The sequence below is a fragment of the Lepus europaeus genome, chromosome 19, assembly GCF_033115175.1.
Source record: "Lepus europaeus isolate LE1 chromosome 19, mLepTim1.pri, whole genome shotgun sequence".
Taxonomy (NCBI): Eukaryota; Metazoa; Chordata; class Mammalia; order Lagomorpha; family Leporidae; genus Lepus; species Lepus europaeus.
The window spans coordinates 12,419,944-12,432,713 of NC_084845.1; the positions used below are offsets into that span (position 1 = coordinate 12,419,944).

At 64.7% G+C, this 12,770-nt stretch overlaps 2 protein-coding genes across 2 annotated transcripts; both read right to left on the bottom strand.

The window, feature by feature from the left end:
• Window positions 1-340: 340 nt before the first annotated feature.
• SELENOV (selenoprotein V) lies at window positions 341-3,498 on the bottom strand. Its single transcript, XM_062175978.1, has 6 exons — window positions 3,421-3,498; window positions 2,321-3,222; window positions 845-869; window positions 704-757; window positions 513-587; window positions 341-418 (listed from the first exon to the last, which is right to left on the bottom strand). Exons 1-6 carry the CDS (start codon window positions 3,496-3,498, stop codon window positions 341-343), a joined length of 1,212 nt encoding a protein of 403 aa, XP_062031962.1.
• Window positions 3,499-6,862: 3,364 nt separating this feature from the next.
• DLL3 (delta like canonical Notch ligand 3) lies at window positions 6,863-12,286 on the bottom strand. Its single transcript, XM_062177987.1, has 9 exons — window positions 12,218-12,286; window positions 11,797-12,078; window positions 10,992-11,049; window positions 9,879-10,121; window positions 8,973-9,190; window positions 8,280-8,502; window positions 7,534-8,116; window positions 7,221-7,305; window positions 6,863-6,999 (listed from the first exon to the last, which is right to left on the bottom strand). The coding sequence occupies exons 1-9, from the start codon at window positions 12,284-12,286 to the stop codon at window positions 6,994-6,996; spliced, it is 1,767 nt and encodes a 588-aa protein (XP_062033971.1). The 3' UTR covers window positions 6,863-6,993.
• Window positions 12,287-12,770: the final 484 nt, after the last annotated feature.

Consider the following 12,770-nt stretch of genomic DNA (forward strand, 5'->3'; position numbering starts at 1 on the left):
CCACAGGTGCCTACGGAGCACTCTGCACGCACCTGCTGCAAGTGAGGCGCTGAACTGTTAATGCGTCCGGTGCTAAATGTTCAAGCCCCGTGCTGTTGTTGAATAGCATTTTCTTTTAAGGTCTTTTGAGAGACATCTCCTGAGCCCCACTGTGAGCCACTTCTGTCCGGGGCCCAGCTCATGGGATCCCTCAGCAACCCCTTCCAAAGACAGGAAACCAGGGTTCTGAAGGCGGCGGCGATGACTTGTGACTCTCACAGTGGGCACAGGCTGAGCTGGCCTGGCACCAGATGGTGTCCTGCCCACCCCCCAGCTCCCAGCCCAGCCCCCACTGTCACTGCTACCTTTTCTTGATCTCTTCGTTGATAACAATCACAATTTTCCGCAGCTTGGCCTCGTCCACAAAGCCATCACCTTTCTGGGCACAGGCAGGAAAGGGCACAAACGTCTCCTACCCCACATCTCCAGCACCGCCCCCTCCCTCCCCAGCGGAGACCCTCACCCGGACTCACCTTCTTGGAATGAACCAGTTTCCCATTCACAAACACTTCAAACTCCCCAGAGGCCTGGGTAGCTCTCTCCTCCTCCTGGGGACGGAATGTTGGAGGGTGGGGGGAGAGGAGGGTAAGAGCTCCCCTCCAAGCCCCTAGGGATTCTCAGAGCCCTGACACCCCCAGGCCCCTGGGGCCTCCGGAACACTTACAAAGAGCAGACAATCTGGAAATAGCTCCTCCAGGTTCTTTTTCAGTAGAATGTACTGAGGAGAGGGGAGAGAGTCACAGGGTGCGTGGGAGGACTGCCTCCCAGTCCTCGTGACCCCACCTCTAAGGTCAAAGCCACTCACCCGAAGGCCATAGCTTCAGAGGCCGCTGGCAGCCGAGGGCAGGAGGGAGGCAGAGAGAGGAAAGAGACCGCATCAGTATCTTCTCAAGCCCAACACACCCAAGACAGAACACCTGAGCCGCGTCCCTCCCCTGTGCTCAGAACCCTCCCATGAGCCGCCCATGAGCCACCCGTGAGCCACCTGTCAGCCACCCATGAGTCACCCATGAGCCACCTATCACGTTCCGCCTCTGCCCCCCCCCCCCCCACACACACACAGTTCACCCTTTCCAGCCCCAGAAACCTAGCTCGGCCTCCAGCACTCCCTCCACCCCACCCTGCGCCTCGGGCCACACACTGGCGGCTCCATCTGCAGAACACAGGAGGTCCCCCCTGCTAGTGAGAGCTCCCCCGCCTCCCCAGGTAAACTGCAGCCCCATAGATGCCATGGTCCCCAGCACTAAGGAGCCTCCCCAGGCCAGCAGGTCAGTGGCACAGGACAGCCATCTCTGTCCCCGCTCACTGCTGTGCCCCTGATGCCAAGAACAGGCACATAGTGGTTCTGGAAGGAATGGCTCCATGGAGTCAGACAGAAAGGAGGGGATGGGGAGAGAAAGGGAAGGGGAGACACGAGAACTAGACGGGAGAGAGACGGCACAAACACCTGGGCTGAGAAAAGACAGGTGTGGCGCCTTCCAGAGAGAAGCCCAGGGGCCGGAGCGGGAAGCTGACCTGGGAGGGCACAGGTGATGGACCTGGGCCCCTACCACCCACACGGGAGACCTGGGTGGAGTTCCAGGCTCTGGATTTCAGCCTGGCCCAGCCCCAGCTCTTGCAGTTTTGGGGGGGAGTGAACCAGCAAATGAAAGGTCTCTCAGTCTGTCGCCTTTCAAGTAAGTAAATACAAATCGGGACGGCACTGTGGTGCAGTGAGTTAAGCCAAAGCCTGCGACTCCGGCATCCCTTAGGAGCACTGGTTCGAGGAGTCCCAAGGGCTCCACTTCCGATCTAGCTCCCTGGAAAACAGTGGAGGGTGGCCCGAGTCCTGGAGCCCCTGCCTCCCGCATGGGAGACCGGGATGAAGCTCCTGGCTCCTGGCTCCTGGCTTCAGCCCAGCCCTGGCTGTTGCAAACTAGTGGATAGAAGATCTCTCTGTCTCTCCCTCTCTGTAACGCTCTTTTTCAAATAAATAAATAAATAAATAAATATTGTTTAAAACAAAAATAGGGAGGGAGAAAAAGGACACAGAATTCTTTTTTAAAGAGCGAATGAACGAGGCTCACAGGAATCAGAAATGAATAAATGAAGTAGAGTGTGAATGAAGGAATGAATGAGGCGCAGAGCCTGGGCCGAGACTGGACCCAGAGCTCTCCAGGCCCAAGGAAAGGATGGGTGGAACCGGGTCTCCCCGAGGACCGGGACTCGGGTCCCCTGACCCCCCCTCCCTGGTCCTGCCCCGGCCCGGGGAGGGAGGCCGATGGCTGCGCGGCGCACTCACCAGTAGACGACTCGGACCAAGATTCTCTTGTCGATTTGGAGGGTCTTGCTGGTGGAGGCCGCCGCGTTGGAGCACACGGAGATGGCCGAAGGGGCGGGCTTCGGCGCGGGCTTCGCGCCGGGCTCCGGGGCGGGCTCTGGGGCGGGCCCAGGACCCGAGGAGTCGTTGAACCGGGTGGCCCCCGGGATGGCAGCGGCGGACGCCGAGAGCGCGGGAGGCGGCTCCGGGGCGGGCGCAGGGGCGGGCGCAGCGACGGCGCTCGACAGCCGCCCGCGCTTCAGGCTCCACAGCGCGGGAGCCGCCTCCGACAGCGCTGGCTCCGGGGCGGGCTCCAGGGACGGCTCCAAGACGAGCGCCGGGTTCGCGGAGGGGTCCGAGGCCTGCACCGCGGCCGGGCCCGGCAACCAGGCCAGAGTCGGGGTCCAGACTGCGGCCGGGCTCCGAACCGGACCCGGGGTCCAGACCGGAGCCGGGGTTCCGGCCGGAGCTGGGGTTGAGACAGGAGCCGGGGTCCAAACCGGATTCGGAGTTCCGACCGGAGCCGGGGTCCTCACTGGGGCTGGGGTCCGGACCGGAGTCGGAGTCCCGACTGGAGCTGGGGTCCGGACTGGCGCCGGGGTTCGGACTGGAGTCGGGGTGCCGACCGGAGTCGGGGTACGGCCTGGGGTCGGGGTACGGCCGGGAGACAGGATCCGAACCAGATTTAAGGTCTGGACCAGAGTCGGGAACCGGACCGGAGTCGAGGCCGGGGTCGGAGTCCGGACCGGGGTCGAGGCCTGGACCGGGGTCGGGGTCCGGACCGGGGTTGAGGCCTGGACCGGGGTCGGGGTCCGGACCGGGGTCGAGGCCTGGACCGGGGTCGAGGTCTGGACTGGGGTCGGGGTCCGGATCGGGGTCGAGGCCTGGATCGGGATCGGGGTCCGGACCGGGGTTGAGGCCTGGACCAGGGTCGGGGTCCGGACCGGGGTCGAGGCTGGAACTGGGGTCGGGGGCCAGAACGGGGTCGAGGCTGGGACCGGGGTCTGGGTCCGGACTGGAGTCGAGGCCTGGACCGGGGTCGGGGTCCAGCCTGTAGCCGGAGTCCGGATCTGGGTGGAAACCCGGGTAGGGGCCGAAGCCCGGACAAGACTTGAGGTCCGGGTCTGGGCGGGAGCCGGGGACCGCGCCTGGTTGTTCATGGGGACCCGGTGGGGCCGGGGTAACGGGGTGGGATCCCCGGGGAGTGGCCCCCAGCCCTCCTTCCCGGGGCGGGAAGAGCCTGTGGCTCCCGGGGTTCTGAGAGGCGACGCGGCCACAAGGGGGCACTGTTACACCCGCCGGGTTCCACTCGCCGCCGAGGTTCTATCCCGGGATCCCGCCGAGTAATTTCCACTCGCCTGACCCGCACGGGGATGAACAGCACACAGCCTGCCCTCGTGCGTCCTGCAGCTGCCGCTCACGTGCCTGCGTTCAGTATCTGCGTGTTGAGTGCCTACTGTGAGCGCGGTCCGGTGCTGGGGGAATTTTCAGGGCAAAGCAGTGCTCAGCAAAGCTCTGTCCTCAGGGGCTCCCTGCCCAGTCAGGGGAAATGCACCTTTCCCAAAGAGGACAGCCTATAGGGGACAGCAGACAGGGCTTCCTGGGGAGGGGGCTGCTGAGACAGGCCACAGCCGCCACCAGGAATCTGCATTGCTGCCACCAGCTGGGATCCAAACTCCAGCTCCACAGTCCAGGGACCCTGGGAGGGACTCCAGGCTGGGGACTGGTCTCGGACCCTGCTGCTTCCAGCGTCTAGCTCGTGTGGCACACCAGTAGACGCTGCACTGAGGTTGGGGGAGGTAGCTGGGTAAGGCAGCAGTTTGCTGGCGGCAGGAGATGCCAGGCTTGTTCCAGGAGCTAACGATGCCCAACAGGGCTGGAGCGACAGGAGCGGTGCAGACATGGGCCTGGGGCAAGGGCAGTGGCCACGCAGGGACGTCTGGACGCCACCCTGAAGCCTTGGGGTACTGATGCTCTGTGCATTAAAGGCTGGACCTGGCACACAGAGGTGTGCTCTTTTGCCCAGGGCTCTGGGAGATGATCGCCATGCCTCCACAGAGCCTCCCCCCACCCTTTTTTTTTTTTACACGCAGAGTTAGACAGTGAGAGAGACAGAGAGAAAGGTCTTCTTTCCGTTGGTTCACTCCCCAAATGTCCGAAGCCAGGAGCCAGGAGCTTCTTCCTGGTCTCCCATGCGGGTGCAGGGCCCAAGCACTTGGGCCATCCTCCACTGCCTTCCCGGGCCACAGTAGAGAGCTGGACTGGGAGAGGAGCAACCGGGACAGAACCGACGTCCCAACCAGGACTAGAACCCACAGTACCGGCGCCACAGGCAGAGGATTAGCCTAGTGAGCCACGGCGCTGACCATCCGAAAAGCTCTTCCTGTACAGGACCTTGGGCTGTCCCAGCCAGTCGGTGCTGACAATGCGATGTATGGGGGGAGGGGGTGCTGGGCTCCCCGTGGCAGCCGCAGACTGTCACCCACGCCTATGTGAACAGGCCCCATTAAAAACCGCAGGCCCAAGCCAACATTGTGGTGCAACAAATTAAGCTGCTGCCTGGGATGCTGCCATCCCATAATGGGAGTGTCACTTTGAGCCCCGCTGCTCTGTTTCTGATCCACCTTCCTGCTCATGTGCCAGGGAAGACAGCGGAAGATAACCCAAGTACCCAGGTCCCTGCCGCCCACTTAGGAGACCAGGATGGAATTCCCAGCTCTTGGCTTCAGACTGGCTTAGGCTGGGCTATTTCGGGTACTTGGGGAGTGAAATCAGTGGATGGGAGATCTTTCTCTCCCTCTATCACTCTGCCTTTCAAGTAAATAAAATGAGTCCTGAAAACACACACGCAGGAACTCTAGGCGCAAGGCGCAGCTGCGCTCCCCTGGTGACCAGACTCGGTGCACTTTCTGGGGAAGTCAGCGCCGCGGGGACGCCCCTGCTAAGTCCCTGGCCTCTTCCCACACCGCGGACTTCACCCTCTCTTTGCCCCACAACAAAGCACCACCAGGTACATCGAGGCTGGCAGTGAGGCTTTCTCCCCCGCTTAGTGTTTTAGAGGGGACACCCAGTGAGTTCTGTGAGGCCCAGTGGGACTCATTCACTCCCCAAATGCCTTCAACAGCCAGGTCCAGGCCAGGCCAGAGCTAGGAGTCTGGAACTCAATCCAGGGCTCGCAAGTACTTGAGCCGCCGCCTGCGGTCTCCCAGAGAGCACTAGCAGGAGGCTGGAATCAGAAGCAGAGCCACGGGGCGCCTGCAACGCCAGCATCTCATTTGGGCTCCGGATCGAGTCCTGGCTGTTCCACTTCTGACCCAGCTCCCTGCTGGTGGCCTGGCAAAGCGGTGGAAGATGGCCCAAGTGTTTGAGCCCCTGCAACCGCATGGGAGACCTGGAAGAAGCTCCTGGCTCCTGGCTTCAGATCAGCACAGCTCCAGCCATTGCAGCCAGTTGGGGAGTGAACCAGTGGATGGAAGACACCTCTCTCTCTGTGTCTCTACCTCTCTCTGTAGCTCTTTCAAATAAATAAATCTTTAAAAAAAAAAAATCAAAAGGGGGTGAGTGTGGCTAAAAGCTAACTGCAGATCTCTTGCTTCTGTACATATTAGCTTTGCTCACTGACGCCTAAGGGTGTATCTTGTGAAACTGTGTGGGCCCAAATTGCCAGGAACTGGGTTGACCGAAATGTGTCCTCCACTGTTACCTTACAACCTTGGATCTTACAATCTTGGATCTGTTGTTGGGTTTGTTGTTGTTATTGTTATCTTACAACCACATTCTGGTTTTCTTTTTATTGTTCACTGCATACCAGGGTTCCAGTTCGAAATTGTGAGCCCTAGTGGACAGAATCCTATAAAAAGCCGTGTAACTCCATGTTGGGGGCCGCATTCTGGTAAGGAGTGTTGGTCCCGATCGGTGGCCAGTCCCGATGGATTACCTTGCCTCTCATTTGTCTCCCATTTGCTTCTCATTTTCAATAAAATTCATGTGCGACTGTCACTGGTTTTTGTAATCTTCCATCTTAGCTGATGAGTGGATGCAATGGGGGCGGGGTGTTCAACCGCACACAGGTGCAGCAGGAGGAGCCCCTGTTCTGGGAGACCCTGCTGGGAATGCCTGCCGCGGAACTGGCTGGCGGCGAGGCCCCCCGGCCCAGCGGTCTCCCTGGTGGGTGTTCTCCTATGGAAGACCCTGCTCCCAGGACCAGACCCCGCCCCCCCCCCTCCGCGGAGGACTACACCTGCTGCCCCTGACATCAGCTGAGCCAATGAAGTCTGAGCATTGTCTCAAGAGCCCGGCACGCGGCTCGGCTCGCTGTGAGCAAGTGGACCACGGAGCCTGCTGCAGGAGGGGCGCCAGCAAGTTCCCTGTCATTTAAACCGGTTTGAGTTGAATTTCTGACCCCAGGAACGTAGTCCTATTATTCTCCTCGGGAGACACAAATCTCTCTTCCCATTGGCCCCGACACCAAACGCCTGATGCGTCAAAACTGAGCAAAATAAGAACTTTTATAGATGTCTCTGGAGAGGTGGGGAGCGGGAATAAAAAACAGGATATAAATAACCACTATGTACAGCTCGCAGGTCAGATCCACTCCATCCCTGCGGCCTGCGGGGTCCAGGCTCGGCCCACAGGCTCTGAGCGGGGGAGGGCGGTTAGGCCTGGAAAGAAGGGGGCGCGTTAGCGGGGGCGGCGGGGGTCGTCCCGAGGAGCAGCTCCCGCACAGACTCCCACAGAGGCCTCCTGCAGCCCCACGGCGCGCAAGCAGCCCCGCATGAATGCCGTCGGCCCTGAAGGGTGGGAGCCCGCCTCCTCGGCCCCGGAGAGAACCGCACAGCGACCCCAACCAGCCCCGCCCGAGGAGGGGAGGGGGCGCGGCTACCTCCCGAGCACACAGGGCGGGCGCAGAAATGACGTAGATCGCCCGGGAGTCTCCATCTTCCGGGCCATCCCAGTCCGCTGAGGAGCTGAAAGGAACGAACGGAAGCGCCAGTGCCCCGAAGTTCTCGGACCATCCGCTTTCCCACCCACGGCCGAGACGAGCCGTGCGATAACCCAATCAGAAAGCGGCTGCAGCGCGCGGGGCCCAGACGGCCAATCAGGAAGTGGCATCAAGAAGCGGGCCAATCGCACCACGGACGTTGCTGCAAGCAGCCAATAGCGACAAAGCGCACGTCTGCGGCCCAGCTCCTCACCTCGGGCCGTCCCCGGGGCCCTCCTGCGTCCTCAGGTTGTTGAGGGCGTCCGGGAGCGCGTGGACCGGCGGCTCCGGGGTCGCAGCCAGCAGACGAGACCCGGCATCCCGGCGAAGCCCACGGCGGCGCACGTGGAGCAGCAGGAGGGCCGCACCGGCCAAGCCCGCGGCCACCAGCAGCCCCAGAGCCGGCGGCCAAAGGAAGCGCTGCGGGTCGCCCCGCCTCGGGGACGCGGGCAGCGCGCCCGCGCCTCCGTCCGCGCCGTCGGCGTGAACCGGGAACTCGCAGCGCGCGCCCATGTAGCCGGGCGCGCAGGCGCAGACGAGGCCCGAGAAGTGGGCGTAGCAGCGGCCGCCGTGGGCGCAGGGGCGCGCGGCGCACGGGTCGGCGCGCTCGCGGCAGTCGCGGCCGCCGAAGCCCAGCGCGCAGGAGCAGCGGCGCGCGCCGCCGCCCTCCACGCACGTGCCGCCGTTGGCGCAGGCGCGGCGGGCGCAGTCGTCCAGGTCGTGCTCGCAGCGCGGGCCCGCGAAGCCGGGGCGGCAGCGGCAGCGCAGGGCGTGGCCCAGGTCCAGGCAGAGCCCGCCTGTGGGGAAGGGGCCGTCAGGGGGCGCGGCCGGGGAGTGGGGAGGCCCCCTCCTCCAGGAAGCCCCTCCCTGACGACCCCGGACCCCATGGCCGTGCCCCCGGAGCTCCTGCTCCCCGCCTCTCCCCGGCCCCGGGCTCCTGCCCCCACCTCCCCGCCTCACCGTTGCGGCAGGGCTGCAGGCTGCACCGATCCACCCTCTTCTCGCAGTTGGAGCCTTGGAACCCGGGGGGGCAGTGGCAGACGTAGGCAGAGTCGGGGTCTGCGCCCCCAACACACAGGCCCCCGTTGAAGCAGGGCCCGTCGGCACACGTCACCCCGCTCACCTCGCACCGCAGCCCGTAGAACCCGCGGGGACAGGCGCATTCGAAGGCCCCGGGCGTCTCCTGCGCAGGGGCAGAGGGCCTGCATGAGAAATCCCCCCTCCCGGGCGCTGCTCCTTGTCGGCCCCAAGTCCCAGCAGCCGAGGGCCTCGTGCGGAAGGCCCCTCCCGGACCGCCCTCGCCGCGCTCCGTGTTCCCTGCCAGCCCACTGCTTCCCCTGGACAGCCCTGCGCGGGGGTCTCAGCTCGAAGCTCACCTCCTCCAGGAAGCCCTCTCTTGATCTCCCCTTCCCAACCCTCCCCCCAACTTGAGTCCTGAGCGTGCCCCCGCCCGGGGGACTGGCTCCCAAGTGGCCCCCACTGGGCTCACTCCCACTTTCACACCCTGGCCAATCCTGGGCCCATCTCCCCAAAACCTCCCGTGACGTCATCCCCCACCGAGTCTGCGCTCCCCACGGGGCTCCCCCCCCAGGCTGCTATCTCTGGGAGCCCCCCGGGGGGGCACTCAGCACGCGGCGGGGAGGGGATACTGACGCTGCAGCTGCCCCCGTTGGCGCACGGGTTCCCGTCACAGGGCCCGGGCCCAGGCGCGGGGCATCCGGTGGCGGCAGAGGGCGGGCCCCTGGGGCTGAGGCAGCTGCTGGTGGAGACAGGGACGGTACAGAGGGGCCCGGTCCAGCCCTCCAGGCAGCGGCACTCGTCGGGCTGCTCGCAGAAGCCGTGCTCCGGGCTGCAGCCTGCTCGACACGCGGCTGTGGGGGGCGGAGGAGGAATGGCATGGCCGGGTCAGGCGGGTGGGAAGCAGGGAAGCTCGAGCGCCTTCCACGCGCCCCCCACCCCCGGCTTCATCCTGGGAGACACAACCCCCAGCCCTGGCCGGCGAGGGGACCGACTGCCCAGCTATAAGAGGATTCGAACCCCGGCCATGGGGCTTGAGTCTGTCTGTGCTCTAGGTAGAGGACCCAGGGTGGAGGCCGGGGATCCTGGAAAACCCCGGGGTCTGGCCTCCAGCCTCTGGGAGGGGGGAGGGAGGAGGAGGAGGAGGAGGAGGAGGGAGGCGCCGGGCTGGGAGGAAGGCGGATCAGGGATTGCAGCTTCCAGACCCTGTTCTCCGGGTAGGGACCCAGCTATGTGTCAGGAGAGGAGCTGAGGGGTACCAGCCTGGGAAATGGATGTGGGGCAACAAAAGTGCTGGAAAAGAGCCAGGGGCCGGAGTCCCCAGGCAGGGCTGGGAGAAGTCCAGGCGCCTCAGTTTCCCGGAAAGTGGTGGCCAGAGGTGGGGGGAGGCTGAGGAGCAAGGAGGGCGTTAAGGAGGGGCCTGGGGTCCCTGGTTCCCTGCTCTGGGGAGTGGACTGCGGGAAGGGACGATGGGAGGGACACCAAGTGGCGTTACGGAGGGGCGGGGGCCCCAGGCGCGGGACCGGGGAACGCGGGACTCACGCGGCGCCTCGCACTCGTCCTGAGCCGGCGCGCAGGGGCGCAGTCCCGGGCCACACCGCGAGGGGGCGCTGCGCGAGCGGCAGAGGCGCGCGCACGCGGCCCCGACGGCCGGCGGCTCGCAGCGCGCGCGGTAGGAGAAGCGCAGCTCCCAGGCACCTGCTCGCTGCACGTCCCGGGCCCACGGGCCCCCGGCTGCCAGGCGCCGCCGGCCGGCCACACGCGCCAGCAGACTCCAGGAGGGCCCTGCGGGGAGAAGGGAAGGGCGCTGGGTGGGACGGGCCGGACCGCGCCGGACTCAGGTCCCGGGATGGACATGGAGAGCGCTGGCTCGCTCGCTCCTGCGCCTCCCAGCGAGGGGACCCTCCGGGAGCTGCGGAGAGCCTGGCAGCCCCCTCCTCTGCAAGGCTGCGCTAGGGCCCGGGGCCGGCAGGATGGTCGCATCCCTTTCTCAGAAACGAATGCGCTCACGCTTCGCCCAGAGCCTCCGTGTATTAGCGTGGTGAGCACCGCGTGTGACGCACCTGATACCCACACACGGACAAGCGTCTCCCGATGTGAAGCCATCACACCCCTAACTGTGGCGCGGGACCCTACTATTCCAAAGTGCGGACAGACCCCAATCACTAGACGGTCCTTTACCCACACTGTTTGAGACCCTGGGGTCCTGGGCGAGCTCCCTGCAAGGCACTTTCTGTAAAGAGATACAGCACCTCTGCGGTGGACAAATGCCCCCCCCCCCACAATCCGGCCCTGAAGCCTTGCCCAGCACTGCCCCTGGTGGAGCTGCCATGCCCATAGGGTCCCTGAGACCTCTCCATGGACAAAGGGACCGCGTTCACGTGGAGGAGCTGCAGGTGACTCTCCGTGCACCGTGGGTTCTCAGAATCCCATGAGCAGAGCTGCTGTGGCGGCTCCCATGCCGTGATAAGAGACCTCCCTCGACCCCGACCCCATTTGCCTGAGACCAGGGCCATGGACTCCAATACCATTGCCAGCACCACACTCCAGGAGTAGGGAAGACTCCCCATGAACACTCCCCACCCAGCCCAATGCTGGACCCCCACTCCCCGGAGCCCTGCACCCGACCCACAGTCCCAAGGCAAAAACACTCACCTCCCATCTGCTCCCCTAACTGCTGCCTCCAGGTCTCGATGACGAGGGAGAAGGTGCCCTGGGCGGATGGAGGAAGCGGGAGGGGAAGACAGAGGTCGGGACGAGCGCTCAGCCAGGGCGGAGTCCGGGGTGAGCAGTGCTGGGCCAGCAAGGGCCGATTCCCAGACAGCGGGCGGAGGGGGGCACCAGGCTAGGTTTCATTTACCGAGCATCTACTATGGGCTAAGCACTCGGGCTTGTCCCACATTACAGGCTGGAAAAGGGAAAGTCAGTTGTCCAGGGTCGGGAATGCAGACACAGGTAGGTGCGTTCTACCGTGTGAGAGGGGAGATGGGGTTCTAGAAGTGAGTGACGAATTGAGGGCAGAAAAGGTTGGGGGGCTGGGATCCCCGAGAGGGGGTGTGGGAGGGTCCCTAGATGCAAGGGAACTGGGGGATCATGAAGCGGGAGCCAGTGCTCAGGGCTGGCTCCCCAGGGAGCAGAGGCCGGTTCCGTGAGTTTAAGGTGTCCCGAGGGGGGGTTAGAATGTTGGGAACTCGGGGACACAGCATGCAGGGCTGGGGCTAGGACGCCTCCAGTTCCCAGAGGGCAAGTTGAGGTCAGACCACCTGGGGCCCCCAGTGGGGAGGGTTTAGGATGTGGGAAGCCGAGTTCCAAAAGGCAGAACTACCGGTCTGGGAATTTGTCACCCCTCCCCCACAGGGGACAGGTCAGGATCCTGGAAGGGGGAGTAGTGGGGGAGGGTCTAGGCTTGGGCAGCAGGGTTAAGCCCCAGAACCGGAAGCACCCCAGGGCAGTGGCTCACCGGCCAGGCGTCACGGAAAGGCACGCGCAGGAGACCGTCGGGCAGCGCCAAGGCGGGCGCGGGCACTCCGGGCTGCTCGGTGTAGATGGGGCCACGCGCGCTCAGCGCTGCGCCGAGGGCACACGGGGACTCGGCGGCCTCGTCAGAGACGCCAGGCTTCAGGCAGACTCTGAAGAAGAGGCGACAGGGGCCCCGGGCGCTGCACGGGGACCGCGGTGCCCCCGGGCCTGGGCCTGGCCCAAAGGAGTGGATCTGCAGCTCGAAGACGCCGGCCGGCCGAGCCTGGGGCCGAAAGGGGCACGGCTCAGGGGGCGTCCGGAACCTAGGGCCGTGTGTCCGCCGCGCGCCCCTCCCCAGGACCTCCGGGCCGTCCCCCGCCCCCATGGATCCCTGCCCACTCAGTCTCCCACGCGGCTCTGACCTGGGGAAGGCAAAAGAGCGCCAGGATCACCATCTGGGCCAGGAGCAGGGGCATCCTCAGAGACGCCATGGCCTTCGGGGGTCTCAGAGCGGTGGCAGCTGCTGGCTCCGCAGCCTTATATGAGGGGACAGCCCCGCCCCTTCAGGCAGCGCCGAGGGGAGGGGGGTCGCGGGGAAGGGGCGCGTGCAGGAGCAGCCTGCACAGGGCTGTGGTGTGGTTGTGGGGGCGCCTCTGCGTGCGGCCGGGGTGGCTGTGGGGCCATGTACTGTTCTAAGGTTCCATGAGTGACTGTGTGGAGTGGGCGCACGGACGCTCCGAGTGCACCTGTAACTGTGTGTGGTCAGCACCATCGTGGGCTCCTGGGAGACTGTGATTTTGTGGGTGCGCGCGCGCTCGAGTGGAAGCCCGGAGCTGTGCCCTGCTTCGCGGTGGCGCGCCTGCGTGTGTCTGGTGCGCTCCGGGACCACCGCGTATGGCCCCGTGACTGGGGTGTCTGTTGCGGGGACCTCTGGCTGGCCCTGTACGGGGGCGGTGGAGACCGTGTGAGGTTGTG